The sequence below is a fragment of the Pongo abelii genome, chromosome 8 (genome assembly GCF_028885655.2).
Source record: "Pongo abelii isolate AG06213 chromosome 8, NHGRI_mPonAbe1-v2.0_pri, whole genome shotgun sequence".
NCBI lineage: Eukaryota > Metazoa > Chordata > Mammalia > Primates > Hominidae > Pongo > Pongo abelii.
The window spans coordinates 53,822,336-53,839,173 of record NC_071993.2 but is presented as its reverse complement, the minus strand read 5'-3'; the positions used below and the strand labels follow the sequence as shown (position 1 = coordinate 53,839,173).

Genomic DNA, 16,838 nt, shown 5'->3' with positions numbered 1-16,838 from the left:
GGAATTTGAGACCAGCCTGATCAACATGGAGCTGTGTTTACTGAGTGGGGCTTTTGCAGGCTGGAGCTAAGAATTTCCAATATGCGTAACAGCCACAGCCCAAATATCTGACAGTGGGTTGTGTAATTCCCCAGAGCAGGCCTGGGCAGTGTCTGGGTGGGGCCTGGGAGCCACAGGAGACGCCCAAAGCCAGGCAGAGCCTGGGGGCGAGGGGGCGGCAGGCAGGTGTGGCGCTGGGTGCGGTCCAGGGCGGGCTTGCACCCCCACACCCAAGTGAGCAGCTTGCTCACTCCTCAGCTGCAGGAGACAGACGTGTGGAGTCCCAGCAGAGGCCAACCTGTGTCTCTTCATCTCCCTGGGAAAGGTGCCCCCGAGGTGAATGAGATGGCCTGGTGGAAAGCCTGGGTAAGTGGGAGCTGGCAGGAGATTTGGGTTCCTGCATGGTGTTGGGTGCTGGTCACCAGGGAGTCCTGAGAAATGTAAAGTCACCCTTGGCTGGGAGTGGCTCAGTCTACATTTGGCTGCCTCCTGGGCCAAGCATGGAGGGTGGGGAGGGGCCGAGAAGAAACAGTCCCAGGCCTAGAGTGCCCACAGCAGGGATGTGACCTGGGCCGGGAGACAGGCCGATGAAGAAATCTAGAAATGCAAGGGGGAAGCTGAGGTTTGAGAGGAGTCCAGGGGAGGGACCCTTGCACGGGTGGGGCCACTCAAAGGATTGGGTATCATGGTTGAGCCTTGTGTGTCAATGTGTATGGGGTGCACACACGTGTGCATTTGGGGAGAATCAGGCATACTGCTCCTGGCAGAGGGAACTGTGTGCAGAGGGTCAGGGGGCGGGGAGCTTGGCTTTGAGGGAAGCTGCTCAGCACAGCTCGAGGGTCGGATGCTGCTCAGCACAGCTCGAGGATCCTGGTTCCGGAGGAGATGGACCTGGGGAAGCAGGCAGGGCCAGGTCCTGAAAGGCCTTGCCTGGCAGGCTGAGGAGTTCAGGCTTTACCTTAAGAGCAGTGGGAAGGCACTGAAGGGCTTTAAGCGGGAGAGTAACCTGAACCTGTTGTTGGGGACCCATCAATGCCTTCACCTCAGGGATCAATGATGTTCATTTGTCAAGACTGGAGAGGGAAGAGGGGAAGCAGGAAGGCCTGGCCTGCTAGAGCCTGGAGGAACCTGGGGCTCAGGGCAGCCCATCCCCAGCAGAACCGATGGGTTCTCAGGAGCTTTCCGTCTATGCTTGAGCCTGAGGCCATCGCTGTGCTAAGGAGTTGAATATCCAGAAGGGGACAGAGGTGACATCTCCCAGCTGCCAGCTCTGCATGCCCTTTTCCTTTCCTCCCAGGCAGCCTCAGGATGTCAGGGCTGCACTTTCTGTTTTGCAGATGAGGAAATGAAGGCTCAGAGACACTGAGTGACTTGCTAGGGTCCAATGGCCAGCAGGCTCCAGTCAGAGAGCAGTTGGGTCTCTCTGCCCAGCCCCAGGCTGTCTGTGAGCTTTTGTGGGATACCCAGGCTTGTCCAGCTTCAGGGAATCTCTGGATCATAGATGTCGCAACCCAAGCAAGGGTCCTCAGGGTCAGACATGCTAGGTTCTGGACAGGTGGGACACAGAGGAAGCCAGGCTGAGGTGGGGCAGCTGTCCTGGCCCCCAGGGAAGCAGCCATCTTCCAGGACAAGGGGCCATCGCGGCCTGCAGCTTCAACCAGGCTGCTGGGAACCTGCCTTTGAGGAGGTGGACATGGCAGGGAGAGCCCAGTGCTGGGTGGTTTCCAAAGTCAGTTGCTGGCCAAGGCAATCTGACACTGGGCCTTGCACCCAGTGCAGCAGGACAAAGGGCTCTCCATGTAGGGACCTGCCAAATTGACAGGATCACTGTGACACTCACTGAGTCCCTACTGTGTGGCCGGACCCTTCTCTAAGCACCTCACATTCAATATCTCCCTTGAACCTCACAAGAAGTCTATGAAGTAGACACCAGTATCCTTATCCACAGTTGAGGAAACTGAGGCACAAGTAGGCTAGGCAGGTGCCCGAACTCACTAGTAAGTGTCAGAGTCTAGGTGAGAATCTGAACAGCCTGACTCCAGGGCCAAAACCATACCCTGGTCATCCATGCCCCATGTGAGAGCTGGCCCATGTGAGAGCTGGCCCATGTGAGAGCTGGCTCGGGGTAGCAAGTTCACAGGTAGACCCCACCTGCAACAGCTGAGCTGCTAGCGAGGACCCAGTGTCCTCTGGGCACAAAGCTGGGCCAGGAATGGGATGGGAGGGGATGAGGGAGCCACTGGAGAGAGATCTGTCTGCAGGCAGGGCCCATCTGCACCTCTCTTTTTGGTGTTGCCTTTTCCTCTGTGTCTCTCATAGAGACAAACCCATCTCCCAGGCCTCTGGGCAGCCACATAGCAGAGAAAGGCCAAGGCGTGGCAGCTCCCCTGTGCCTGTCACAGAACAAGTCATATTAATAGATGTAGTCACAGGCTGGTCTGAGTCACCTTTTCAGTGAAAATGTGCCTGTCTGGACTAGCACGGCCCTGGGCAAGACCCTGCAGGAGCCTGAGGCTGACCCTTCCTTCTCAGCAGGTCTGGAGCTCCAGGACTCCACACTGATAGCCAGGGCTCCGATTCCCAGAACACTTATTTTCTAAAACCTTAGAGTGGGAAGTGAGACAGAGGCTTCTCAATGCAGCAAAATCAGAACCAGCCCGGGAGCTGCTTACAAATGCTGCACCTGAGCCCTACCGCACCCCTGCAGGACTGCATACTCCTCAGGGATGCGGTTACACAGCCTGGCCACTCGCTGGTGCACCACAGCCCCCGAGTGCTGGAGCAGAGGGAAGCCGGCAGGCACTGAGAGCTGAGATGCCTCCCACATTCCCAGACGACCTGCGTTCCTGTGGGTGAAGCTTCCTTCAGTGGAATGTTCCAGGAACACTCATTGTCTGGGAAAGGTTGAGTCATCATTAGGGCAGGGGAGGTAGAAAGAGCTCAGCTTCTGAGTCAGGCTGGGGAGTCCCAGCAGCATCGCTTACTAGCTGTGTAAGGAAGTCCAGCTCCCTTTCTGTAAAGTGAGGCATCAGTACTTACCTAGCACAACTGTTGAGGAAGCCATGACATAAGCAATGCATCTAAAGCACCTGGCCCAGGTCTGGCACACACAAGGGGCTCAAAGTGCTAACAAGAGTAATAGCAGAGTGTTACTCCACAAGCAAGGGATATCGTCTGTGTACACCGATGAGCAATATCCGGGACCACACTGGCTGTCTCTGGATGGAATTTCCATAGGAATTATTTCTAACAATTTCTGCTGTGAAACATGGTGCTAAGAAATGACTCAGGAAGATCTGTCACCAGACATTTGAAATTAAAACAAAGGGTTCAGAAAGGTGCCTTACCTCTTACTCAAAGGAAAGATACTTACAGATATACCATCCATGGGAATCTCTGTATTTTCAGAATCTAACCCAGGGCTTGGATGGATGGATGGATGGATGGATGAATGGGCGGGTGCATAGATGGATGGGTGGGTGGATGGATGGATGGATGTGGTAGTCAAATGGATAAGTGGGTAGGTGGGAAAGTAGATGGGCAGATGATGGAGGTGATGGAAGTAATAAGTGAACAGGTAAATGGAAGACAGGACTGGATGGGACTAAACTCTTTTTCATCCTGGAGGATCTCTGAGTCTCCCTCTAATTCAATACCTATCTCCAATATCCCTCCACTCTCTACCATTCCTCCACCCAAAACATATTTATGTCCGTGTTAATCATCTGAGAAATTCTGCAGGGCACAAGTTTAAAGAGCCCTCAGGCAAGCCCTGAACTGGAGGCTTGGAAGTCAAGGGCTCAGGCACTTGGTTATCTGGTTTATTTCACAATCTGCAGAGCATCGTGCGGGTTTTTCTAAACCTGCCGCTCTGAGCCCCATGGGCCTGTGGACTTGCAAACACCCTGAAATATCAGGATGCTCAGCTGGGCCCCTGCCCTCTAAGTTCCTGTAAGTCCCAACTCCCCAGGAAGAGGGCAGACTGAGCTCAAACCATTCCTCAGAAAGGCAGAACCATGCCCGGTCTTCCAACCTCATCTGCACGCTCTGAAGGCGGTGCATGCAGCTCCAGGAAGCCTTTGCTTAAGTGTTCTTTCCCCTCCTAACTTTGGGTGAGTTTGTCCCTTCCTGCTGCTGGTGGGTGATGCTGGAAGGAGCTGGGTGTGGCTGGGGCTGCTGTCTGCCGTCAGATGGCACAGACAGGGACAGGAAAGGTTTCGTGGCTTCTCCCCACAAGCTCTGGCTCTGGCTACTCCACCCTGTTGGCCAAGGGGCTGAAGGGCGGAGCACTGGCCTGCAAGGGCTGAGCCGATCTCTGGCCAGGGAAGGGGCTCACCCTGTCAGGGCGGGCTACAAGATGGGCTGGGAGCCTGCTCTGCCCTCCCTGTCCCTGCCTGCTTTGAGCAGGCCTGGTTCTCTTGCAGATTGAACAGGAGGGTGTCACAGTGAAGAGCAGCTCCCACTTCAACCCAGACCCTGATGCAGAGACCCTCTACAAAGCCATGAAGGGGATCGGTGAGTGGGTGTTGGCAGCCTTGCCACCTCTGCTCAAGACCCCTCCGCTCACAGCCCTGGAAAGCGGGTGCCAGGGGACATCTAGGGAGCTGGGGTGTCCCATGATACTCTGAAACTGACTCCACTACCCAGAGAATCACACAGCCCTCTGTTTCTGCAGTGAGGTCAGCACCCACCCTGCAAGACTGGACAGGAGGGTGCTGCTCTTCCCTGGGTAATGGGGGTGGGGAGGTCAGCTGTGTGTCCCTGTGAGTGGCTTCCCATCAGTCTCAGCTTTCTCACTTCTAAAGTGGCCCCAAGAATTCTTGGCCTTGTGTGTCACATGAAGTGTGAAGGGGGTGGTGCTGTATGACGCCAGGCAGAGAGCTGCTGGGGCTGTGAGGTGTGGGGAGTTTGTGGGGCTGACTCAAGGCCCCCTTGCCCCATGTCGATGGCCACAGAGCCGGCTCCCTTCCCATCTCCTGCACTTGCCCAGTGCTGCCCTCAGCACTACCATGAGTGGGCGAGGGCTGGCCTGAGGCCAGATTTAAACAGCTTGCCCAGAAAGCCCTCCTGACCTGAGAGCAGAGCATGCACCCTGATCTCACCCCAGGTGGGACTGACCCCTTAGCCGGCTCTGCCTGAGGATCAGGGGCATTAATGAGAACTGCTGCTCGTGACGAGCCCAGAAAACGTTCTCATACTCTCTGTTTTCTGTGAAGCAGAAAGTTATCTCCACTTCCCAAATGAGAAAACGGAGGCCCAGGGAAATGAGGCTGGCTGTCCAATGCCACACAGTTGCTGGGCCAGGCCTCAGATCCAGGGGTTGGACTCTTAGTCTTGACCTTCCCCTACAGCGACCAACACGAAGGAGGGCAGGGCCGGAGATCTGACTCGGCCAAGCTCCAAAGGCCCCGGGCTGATGTCCAGAGCCACCCAGACCTCAGATTCCATCTTGTGAGGCTGGCCTTGGGCACGCCCCAACATTGTGGGGGTGTGGGGTGGGAAATGGGGAGGCAGATTTCCTAAGGGTCTTGTTTACACCACGAAAATGGTCCGGGGGTTTGGAACTATCCAGGTGTCGGGTCCCAACTGCTCAGCCACCAAGCAGCTGCCTTCACCTTCCCCTCCTCCGCCCTCACCAGTGTGTCACCCTGGGGGCAGCAGGGTCACTCGCGCTGTATCCCTGCAGGGACCAACGAGCAGGCTATCATCGATGTGCTCACCAAGAGAAGCAACGCGCAGCGGCAGCAGATCGCCAAGTCCTTCAAGGCTCAGTTCGGCAAGGCAAGGGGAAGGCTGGTGGGGGTGGGGATAGGTGAGCCTTGGGGTTGGGGGTATAGCCTGGGAGGCAGCTCCATTCTGGACGACTTTCCCCTAGAGCCAGCCTACTGGCAGCATGAGCACATGGAACCTGTTTGCACGAAAACAATTGTTCTTTATTGAAATTCAAATGTAACTGGCCGCCCTGTGTTTTATCTGGCAGATCTACTTTTAGGTGTCAGAGCCCGACCGGCCAGGGGCTGGCCTTCCCTGCTTCCTTTCCTGCCTCCTCTCTCACAGCATTCCTTCTCGTGCACCCAACAGGCCCCACTGGAGGTCTGTCTCCCTGCCCCCAGGCTATCTCGCCCTGCCCTCTGAGCCCAGACCACCTTCTCTTTTCCATGCCCCAGGCATGCAGGCCTGGCTTTGCTCTGTTCTGGGGCATGGGCACGCTTTCCTCAGTCGAGCTGCTTGCACCCACACCTCGTCCCTTCTGCCACCTGGGAATTCTAAGAGCCTGGAGTAAGCATGCCAGGCCCTTTGTTTCTCCTCCCACCTGCACTCCACCCCTAGGACAAAGCCTGACATTTGGGGGTACACAGTAAACACAGGATTAAATATGTGCGTAGCCATGGTTGCCTCAAGCCTCTAGTGACTCATATCATTAGTTTGGAGATGTAACGAAGGAAGATCAGCTCAAATATTCTCTTGGAGAACCCAGTGTGCATTTTTACAGTTTCCCTCTCTTAGTCCTCACAGCTATACATTCTTTGTATTCAAACATTTGGGGAAACTGGCGCTCAGCGAGGTTTTAAGTTGCCCAAGGTCCCAGAGCCTGTAATCAACAAGGTGGGGATTAAAATCCAGGTCTGACAAAGCCTTTGATCTCTCTGCTGCTCTGTAGATCAGCTGATGTAGCCTGGTGGCTCCTTGTAGCAATATGTGCCCTTAGAAGGAGGCACATGTGAGACGAAGTCTTTAATTCAGGCATGCATTCATTCATTGAGTGCCAAGTGACAGGTATTTTATGGTGATGCCATACTCAGAGCTTGCAGTCTAGCTAGCAATGCCAATTTCATTTTACTGAGAGCTTATGATGTGCCCAGCACTGCATTGAATGCTGAATTGAGTCACACACAACCCCCTAAGCAATGGGATGAAGCGGGAGCATGTTTATCTCCGTGTAACTGGTAAAGATACTGATGCTCAGAGAAGCTAAGGAGCTGGCCCAAGAAACCCAGCCAGCACGTGGCAAGGCCCACGCAGAATCCAGCCCAAGCCCCTGGGCCCAGCCACCACTCCGCTGCCTGCACTCAGATGGGCCTGGCTTATGACAAATATCACCTGTCCCTGTTCCCGCATTAGGACCTCACTGAGACCTTGAAGTCGGAGCTCAGTGGCAAGTTTGAGAGGCTCATTGTGGCCCTTATGTACCCGCCATACAGATACGAAGCCAAGGAGCTGCATGACGCCATGAAGGTAACCAGGCAGACGGGGCAGGGGAGTGGCAGGGGTGCTCACATGACTGGGGAGGGGCAATGCAGGGACCGGGCACCTACAGCCCAGAGCTCTCCTTGAGCCACTGTTTGGAATGGCCATACGGGCCATAGCTGGGCCCAGTGAGCAGGCAGCCTGCTGCTCAGACTGCACCCAACACCTGGAGTCACTGGTCCCTAACTGACATGTTGAGTGGCCGTGATGAAGCCAAAATCAGTACTTCTCAGAACCTCATGCGCTCAGGTGTAAGTGGTATTGGAAACCCACCTCTACAGTCCCAGGCACAGCCCCCTGGGTTTCCCTGTACCTCTCACTACTCTTTGCTTTTGCAGATTAATAAGGATGGGGACCCAGCAACTATAGTCATTTTGTTTGAAAAGACACTTGCTGCGTGGGCACTGCCAGGCATTTTACACCCACGCTCCCTAATCTACCTTTGGTGCAGGGGAGGCTTCTTATTCCTGTTTACGGATCAGGATGCTTAGGCTCCGGGACATAGAGCAGTCTGTCTGAGACCACCTAGCTAAGGAGGGAGAGCTGAGACAGGGCTTTCCCATCACAGCACTTGCCCTCAATGTCCATCACTGAAGACAAGCATGTGATTTTCTCATCACATCCTCCCACTCCAAGTGGGAGAGGGCAGTGAGATCCTTCCTGAGGCTCAGGCATCTTGAGAAAAGAAGGTGTGGACGGAGCAGAAGGTCATGGCAGAGCACTCCAGCAGGCAGAGGTTTCTGTCCACAGGGCTTAGGAACCAAGGAGGGCGTCATCATTGAGATCCTGGCCTCTCGGACCAAGAACCAGCTGCAGGAGATAATGAAGGCATATGAGGAAGGTAAGGGGTGACACAGATGGAGGGGCTCAGGAGTGGCCACAGGCTTTGGCAGCCTGGCAGGGAACAAGGATCAAGAATTAACCTGGCCACACTAGAAAGGACCCTTTGGGGACTTTTTTACCCACAGGTGCTGAGCACCTACCGTATGCCAAGATCTGTGCCTGATGGTGACACTGAACATGACTCAGACTTGATCTGTAAGCTCACCAGGTCCTCTTACAGGGGAGAGAGGCCCGTGACCAACTAAAGTCTCTGCTCTTGAGGACCGTGGTAGTAGGGTGTGTGGACCCCAGGCTAGCAGAGGCCAGTCAGTCCTCCATATCGTGTACCCAGTGGGGAGTTTTCCTGGAGGCTTTGGCTTTGCCAAGCCTTGAGATGAAATGGAGCTTGGTTGGCAGCCCCTAGCCTGGCTCTCTGATCTGGTCCATCTTGTGCTTTGAGCTTGGTTGGGTATGCATGTTGCTTCTAGTTGTGAACCACCACCCAGGTGACAGCCACTTGGACACCCGGGCATTGCATCCATGCCCTGTGCCAAGGAGTTTCTTTCCTAGAAGGCTTTAATAAGGAGAAGTATGGGGAACAGGGCTGGAAGGAAGAAAGCAGGCCCTGCGTAGGCTGTGGGCCTCTGCTTGTGCCTCATGGTCCTGTTTCCCTGCAGACTACGGGTCCAGCCTGGAGGAGGACATCCAAGCAGACACAAGTGGCTACCTGGAGAGGATCCTGGTGTGCCTCCTTCAGGTATCACAGCCCAGGCTCTTGGGAGTGCCTTGGTTTGGGAGTCTCAACAGCTCCACCCCAGGGAGCAGCCCTTGGATAGAGCCACAAGAGTCAGGGCAGGGGCATGGGATAGCCCAGCAGCCAGGGCTCATTGGGTGTGTCTCAGCATGGTTAGAGGGTCCCAACTGCAGAGCCCCCACACCTGTCCTTACTCAGCCATGTGAGAGCATCCTGGAAGCGGGAGGAGGGCAGGTCCTTCGTGCAGGCCTCATGCCAGGTACTTTGCTTATCTTAGCTCACTGAATCCCCCAAGCCTTATGAGACAGTCCTTACCACCCGCATTGTACAAATGAGGAAACCAAGGGCTGAAGAGAATAACTGGCTTGTCGAAGTTTCCACAGCCAAAGAGCAGCAGAGCCATGCCTACCCTCCAAGCCCAGGATCCCCCCTCTGCCCTTAATGCTCTGGTCAGCTGGCCTGCCTTACAGAGCCACCTCCTCTGTTCCTAGGGCAGCAGGGATGATGTGAGCAGCTTTGTGGACCCGGGACTGGCCCTCCAAGACGCACAGGTGAGGCTGCACCCAGCTGGCCATGTGGCCCCACCCCCTGCCATCTGGACTCCAGCTCCTCTGCCCACAGGGGCTTTCTCTGCCACTAGGCTGGGACCCACCCAGCTCAGCTCCCTATAGGCCTTTGTCCTGTGGTGTCTGGGGAGGAGAGTGAGGGTGTTGGGAGACTCGGGAGGAAGGAGTGTGACTTGGGGGTGGGGGAGCACTAAAGCTCTGTCCTGGCAGGAACAGCCCATGAACCAGGGGGCGCTGGGCCCCAGTGCTGGACATATGTGTCCTGGTCTCTGTAGGTCTGCCTGCTGGCAGAGGGAAGTCTGGGGACCAGGCAGTTCCTAGAGCAGCTTGTGGCCCAGGATAGAGAAAAGATTCTAAGCCAGAGCTGCTAGAGAAAGGGCAGCTCCCTGTCAGAGATGACCAAGCAGGGGAGCATGCTGGCCTGGCAGAGTGGACAGGGCCGGGCCATGGCCACAGCTCTGGGACTCTGGGGCTCAGTCCCTCACCTCCCTGGTCTCCCTCACTGGCTTATTGTGGGTGTCCCAATGCTAGGATCTGTATGCGGCAGGCGAGAAGATTCGTGGGACTGATGAGATGAAATTCATCACCATCCTGTGCACGCGCAGTGCCACTCACCTGCTGAGAGGTACCAGGGAGGGAGGGGCTGGGGCTGGGGCCACAGGGGGTGTCCTGGCCGTGAGCCTCTCCCTCATGCTTCTGCCTTGTCAAGTCTAGAGTTAGGGAGAGAGCCAGGGAGCCCAGGACTCTTTCCCCAGCCACCAAGTGGGAGGTCAGGGCGGCAAATTGATGTGGAATCTCTGATCCGAGACACTGAGGGGCATCACAAGGAGGTCTGACCATCCCCTGAGCAGAGCCCTCTCCACAGTGTTTGAAGAGTATGAGAAAATTGCCAACAAGAGCATTGAGGACAGCATCAAGAGTGAGACCCACGGCTCGCTGGAGGAGGCCATGCTAACTGTGGGTAAGAGCTCAGACTTGCACATTTTTCCGGCCACAGGGCTCACTGTGGGGCAGCACCAAAGAACAAAGTGCCTAGGGATGGGACCGCAGGAGAAAGAATCCCTGTGTCACCTTCACAGGATGTCCCCCCAACTCACACTCTGCCTGTCCCCTTCACCCAGAGACTGCTCCACCTCTAGAGTCCCAGTGTGTGCTGCCAAGGATTGTTCTCTGTGCTGCCCACGTGGTGCCCAGTGCTGTGTGGGTGTGTCTGCATGAGTGTGTGTGTGCGTGAGAGTGTGTGTGCATGAGGGTGTGTGTGCATGAGAATGTGTTTGCATGAGTGTGTGCATGAGAGTGTGCCTGAGGGTGTGTGTGCATGACTGTGTGGGTGGGATATGAGTGTGTGTGTGAGAGAGACAGTGTGTGTGTGTGCGCACACAAATGCATACTCCAGTGATTATGCCAGCCCCAACCCTGTGTGTACTCATGGCAGCCATGCAGGGAGCACTCTGGCTGTGGTTGTGAAGCCCTGCCCAGCACAAAGTCATCTTTCTGGACATGAACCAGGTGCCTGGCCCCTGCCTTCATTGCCAGTTGAAGAAACAGTGATGTGTGGCTTGAGTCCAAACTGAGTGACGGATGGTCTGATGCTGAGAAACACTGGGGATCTTCCCCACAGCAGGAAGTCAGGGCCACTCAGGAGGACCCACTCCAGAGCTCTCATGGGCTCCAGAGCTGAGATCACAATGGGAAGAGTCACTGCAGAGTGAGGCCCAGGGCAGAGGGACGTCTCTTCTCCCACTTACACACAGAGCCCAGGTCCGGACTCCTGGCCTGCAGCTCTCAATTCCAAACCAGGCTGCCTCCGTGCAAAGCCCAGCAGCCAGCAGGCTCCCTGCTGTGTCCTGCCTCTCTGGGTGGACAGGGCCATCTGAGACACCCCAGCTGGCCTTGGATACTGTGATACAATCCGGTCTATGTCAGGGCATCTAATCACACCCCTGCTCCAATCTCAGCTTCCAAAGTCCACCCCTGGATCTGGCCTGAACCCACCAAGAATGAAGTCTGCCAGTAGGCAATAGTGAAGCCACGCAGTGCTCCATCATGCTGGGCCTTCCTATTCACTTCATCTTGAAGCCTCGCAGCAGTCTCACTTCCCAGATGAGTCAGGGAGGTCGAGTAATGAAGCCATACTGCACCATCAAGGCAGGAAGTGAACACATGCCTACCTCACTCAAAGCCCATGCTCCTTCTGCAGCCCTAGGTGAAAATGCCAACCTTCCCCACCCAGATGCCAAGTCTCTGAGCAGCACCCATGGGAGCAAGCATGGGCCTACTCTCTGGACCAGACGCCCCCAGGTGCCTTAGTCCTGTGGGGCCAAACTCCACTTGTCACATGGGAATTCAAAATGCAGGGTTCCTGCTGATAAGTGAGAGAGAGAGGGCACTCTGAGGCCAGCAGCCACCATACCATGGTGCTTCGGTGGAGCTGAGAGGCTGGATTTTTGGTAGAGGTGTCTCTGGGTTGAGAGCCCAGGGCCTGTCCTGAATCTGAGCTGCCCTTGGATGGGCTTGCGCTGGTGTCTTCGGACGAGCCCCACAGTCTGGTGCATTTCACATCTTACCCTTTTGCCTGCCTGCTTGGGCCTTTGGAGCTGTGCCCAGTGCCCCGGGCTACCTTCCCTGTCCCACGCCACCTGACACAAAGCCTCTCACACTGGGAAAGGCAGGGCACAAAGAAATATGCCAAGCCTTGCACAACACTGACTCTTAAGACCTAAGGCAAGACATAAAGTTGTAGGCAGTGCCACCTACCAGCTCCAGACATTAACACAGCTTTCTTGTTTGCCAGTGAAATGCACCCAAAACCTCCACAGCTACTTTGCAGAGAGACTCTACTATGCCATGAAGGTAACTGTCCTGTCTTCTGCTTCCTGACGCTCACCCTACATAGCACCAAGTGCAAAGCCAAGGAGCTCAAAGCCACCACAATCCTCCACACTGGGGAGTTATCTTACCCAAACCTGTTGTGGATCTGAAAGGTTTTAGTTCTTGGAGGTGAAATTGAGTCTGGGAAAGGGACGCTGCATCTCCAGAGGTGAATAATTCCCTGAAACTAAAATCATTGCCTGTTTTCTCTGACTGATGGTTGCTGATATCCCCTGAAGTTAGTTCCACACCTGAAATCCAAGCCCTCTGGCCACTTCTGCCCAGGAAATGAGAGAGGGCATGCGATTCCCTTGGCCATGTGGCCCCAGCTGACATGAGACTGGTCAGGGATGAAGGTGAGCAGGAAGGCCCTGCCTGTGAAATTCCTGGCTGAGCTGACTGCTGCCATTGCTCTAGTAGGAAGTCTTGTTCCTGGAGCAGTGAGTATTTTGTGTCTAGAATCTGATGTGGCAAACCAAACATATTGCAGTTTGGAGCACTTGGCATCATAAAGGAAGAGTTCTGGGCAGTGGGTGAGAAGGGATTAAGGGAGTGGACACCCTAAGCCACCAAAGCTTCCCTCCTAATGCTTCCCTGGCTGAAGCACAGGCTCCTTCCCACATCTCCCTCCCTCTAAACGCCCCAGAACCCAAACACACAGATCCGCCCATCACTCAGAGATGGACAGGAAAGGTGAGGCAGGATTGTTGATGGCCACTGTCTTGCCCAGGGAGCAGGGACGCGCGATGGGACCCTGATAAGAAACATCGTTTCAAGGAGCGAGATTGACTTAAATCTTATCAAGTGTCATTTCAAGAAGATGTACGGCAAGACCCTCAGCAGCATGATCATGGTAAGCAGGCATTCCCAATGCTGAGGCCAGCCTGAAACCTACACATTCAGGGAGACCTGGAGGCTGTGGCCAACACTGCATGAGCCCCTCCCTTCCCAGTGGGCACCATGTGCTTGCATTCATGACCATGTGGTGTGTGCAGGGAACAGCAGAGGTCAGTGTGGCTGGATCCCAAGGGGAATGGGGGGCAGGGGGGAGATGCAGAGACCAGGGCACAGAGGCTCCCCTGTGTCCCATTCAGAAAGTTGGTTTCACATTTAAGTTATGGTTGCTCCTTGAAAAAGACACCAAATCCTTGCAGAAGAAGCCACCTCTGAAGAGTCAGTGAGATGAACTAGTCCAGTAGGAATACAGCCCACTGCTCAAATCCAGATTTAAGTGGTCCTGGCGGCCAACTTCTAAGGAGATAAGTCAGATGAGCGCCAATAGACCATCTAACCAGATTCCAATTAGCAAAAGTTCTGGAGCCTTCAAAACACAGAGTGATTATCACGCCGCGATAATTGGGAGAAACAGCTCTTCTGGGGGTGTCTGCAAATTGAGGTCTTGATGATTTCATTAGCAGAAGTCACATTAGGACACATATATCCCCAAGTCTTCTTTGGCTACTAAGTCAAGTCTCTAGCTCTTCTGCAAATGTCGTTAAGTGCACTTTTCAAGAAACACATAGCTGACAATAGGTGGAAAAGACATTTCTGTTTCCAGATGTTTCAAGATGGGGCAGCAGGTAGGCAGGGGCAAAAGAGGATTGGAATTATTCTTGGTTTCAATTTAGGCTCCCCAGCCAATCTTGTCGGGAGACAGGAGGGCAAGGCACACACCAGCCTGGACTGCTGCTGTCACCTGCAGACAGTCTGAGCTGATTGTCATTAACCCTTTTAACCCCACATGGTAACTTACGGCATCAGAGAGATTTCTACAGATACATGAAGCCACCCTCTTCAAATTTTATCTAATGTTGTTACTTAAGAAAATTGAGTTAGAATCATGAATACATTGATCAAACATTTTCTTTTTAGTGTAGACCGTAGATGTCATTAAAGCAAAAATGGTTTTCAACACTAATATGAGTTAAAAACTCTTGCATTGAAATTCAGAGGCAAATGTATAAACATTCCAAGTATAACTCATGTATTTGAAAAAGTAAACAAAATTAATGCTTTTCTTTCTAAAAACTATTACAAAAAATTGTCTTCAAAATAATAAAAATCACCAGGCATGGTGGCCCACACCTGTAATCCCAGTGCTTTGGGAGGCCAAGGCGGGAGGATCGCTTGAGCCCGGGAGTCCAAGGCTGCAGTGAGCTAGGACTGCATCACTGCACTCCAGCCTGGGTGACAGAGTGAGACCGTGTCTAGAAAGAAAAAAGTTTAAAAACATGTAATTGTAGTTTGAAACCGATAACAAGATTTCAGGCTCAAAACAGGCAAATTTTACTAAATGGTGAAAAGTAGACAATAACCTAAACTGGTCCAGAGTGTGGAAAGTGGGTCTAGCCCCAGTCTACCCCTTACTCACCATGCTGTTGTGAATGAATCCACTCCCCTCTCTTGGCCCCGCTGTCCTCAACTGCATGAAGAAGAATCTGGGTGATCTGACCTGGCCCATTTCCCAGCTCTGTGTGCAGACCCTGGACTAGCCAGTCCCATCAGGACCTACCAGTATCTAAGAAACAGGGGTCCTCAGCCATCGGACCACAAGGTCAGTCTCATCAGGAGACAGACACTGTGGACCCAATGTGAGCCAGCTGCAGGGCAAACCAGCTTGCCTTCCTCCTGCTGTGCCCTCACCTCATCTCAGCAAGATGCACAGCAGCACAGCATCAATCTCATTTCATATATGAGTCCCACAGAGGGGAAGGGGCTTGCCTTGGCCACACTGTCAGGGCACGATGGTCCAGGCTCCCTCCACCCCCAGCCCTGCCCCTAGGTGTGTGCTGGTGCCTCACTCTCAGCCTTGATTCCCAAGCTGCCACAGCAGGTGTTGAATAATGATGCATCCTGTTGTGTAAATGAATGGCTGGGCACCCCTGGCTCCCGAATAGAAGAACCCTGGGACAGCTGACCCCTTCCTTGTTTAGGAGTGGAACTGTCTCTGATTCATTTTCCACATCAATCCTGGATGTAGTTGGTAAGAGAATCAAAAGGAAATGTAAAGGAATAGCCTGAAATTAAAAACAAGGAAAGACCGGTGACAGCACAACCCCTGCGGCTAGGAACCCTGGAGGGCCGGGCCAGGTGCAGGCCAGGGGCACAACTCTTAGTCATAATAATACAGCCGCCGCTGCCAAGCCAGGCACAAACAAACCCCTTCTCACGCTCATGCGCCTCCTGCCCACAGGAAGACACCAGCGGCGACTACAAGAACGCTCTGCTGAGCCTGGTGGGCAGCGACCCCTGAGGCACAGAAGAACAAGAGCAAAGACCATGAAGCCAGAGTCTCCAGGATGCCTTATTCAACCTCGGCCATGGACGCAGGTCGGGTGTTGGGGGGGTCCCAGCCTTTCAGTCTTCTATTTCCCTATTTCCAGTGCTTTCCAGCCGGTTTCTGACCCAGAAGGTGGAACCGGCCTGGCCTCCTCTTCCCAACTTCCTCCAGGTCATTTCCCAGTGTGAGCACAATGCCAACCTTAGCGTTTCTCCAACCAGACAGATGCCTTGGCATGAAGGGCTTGGGGACTTGTGGGTCATTCCTTCCTCCCTGCAGGAGCTTCCCAAGCTGGTCACAATGTCTCCTGGGCACAAGTTATACAGACCCCAGCCCCATTCCCATCTACCGAAATAGGATCTCCACAAGAGGGGCCAGGGAATATGGGTTTTTAACAAGCGTCTTACTGATACGCTTCTCTATCAGGCAGCCGGAGAGCTGGCTGGGAGCCCTTTTGTTTTAGAACACACATCCTTCAGCAGCTGAGAAACAAATACGTATCCATCCCAACCGAGATGCCATTAACATTCATCTAAAAATGTTAGGCTCTAAATGGATGAAAATTTCTCTCACCATCTTATTAACAAAATAAACTACAAATTCCTGACCCAAGAACACTGTGTTATAAGAGGCGTGGGCTCCCCTGGTGGCTGACCAGGTCAGCTGCCCTGGCCTTGCACCCCTCTGCATGCAGCACAGAAGGGCGTGACCAGGCCCTCAGCACCACTCTTGTCCCCACTGAACGGCAACTGAGACTGGGTACCTGGAGATTCTGAAGTGCCTTTGCTGTGGCTTTCAAAATAATAAAGATTTGTATTCAACTCAAAGTATCTTCGGATGTTTAACAGGGACCTGTGTAGGACCAATTTAATTTGTCAGAAACAGAGCTTTGGGGAGCCACGAAGCCTGAGCACCTCGTGGGCATCTCCCAGTGGGAACACTGGATGGGCTGCACCTGAGCACCCCGCGGGCATCTCTCAGTGGGAACATTGGATGGGCTGCACCTGAACACCTTGTGGGCATCTCCCAGTGGGAACACTGGATGGGCTGCACCCCCGCTGCCCTGGGGACAGCCCTTGCAAATGAGGGTAGATTCTATTCACCTCCTGATGTGTAGGCTACATCCTCGTATCTCAGGGTTAGAGAGGGATTTAAAGTCAGTTGGTCCTGTTCCAACCTGCGGCCTGACTACCCCCTTGGCATCCACCCAGGGGTGGTCCTTGGTGTGCTTGGGGTGCACTTGGGTACTCAGGGTGCA

The 16,838-nt window shown here is 54.1% G+C and overlaps 1 protein-coding gene across 3 annotated transcripts; it reads left to right on the top strand.

Moving 5' to 3' along the window:
• On the top strand, positions 1 to 16,407 carry LOC100433557 (annexin A8). Of its 3 annotated transcripts, none has more exons than XM_002820694.4 (12): positions 1 to 405; positions 4,464 to 4,554; positions 5,726 to 5,820; positions 7,162 to 7,275; positions 8,038 to 8,128; positions 8,787 to 8,866; positions 9,355 to 9,414; positions 9,961 to 10,054; positions 10,295 to 10,390; positions 12,224 to 12,282; positions 13,031 to 13,153; positions 15,494 to 16,407. In XM_002820694.4, the coding sequence occupies exons 1-12, from the start codon at positions 385 to 387 to the stop codon at positions 15,551 to 15,553; spliced, it is 984 nt and encodes a 327-aa protein (XP_002820740.1). In that variant the 5' UTR covers positions 1 to 384; the 3' UTR covers positions 15,554 to 16,407. The 3 variants fall into 3 exon arrangements, 2 of the variants coding, with proteins under 2 accessions (XP_002820740.1, XP_009243625.1); XM_009245350.4 differs by lacking the exon at positions 1 to 405 and adding an exon at positions 3,976 to 4,151; XR_655885.3 differs by lacking the exon at positions 12,224 to 12,282 and having other exon boundaries at positions 115 to 405; positions 15,494 to 15,519.
• The last annotated feature ends 431 nt before the right edge of the window (positions 16,408 to 16,838 follow it).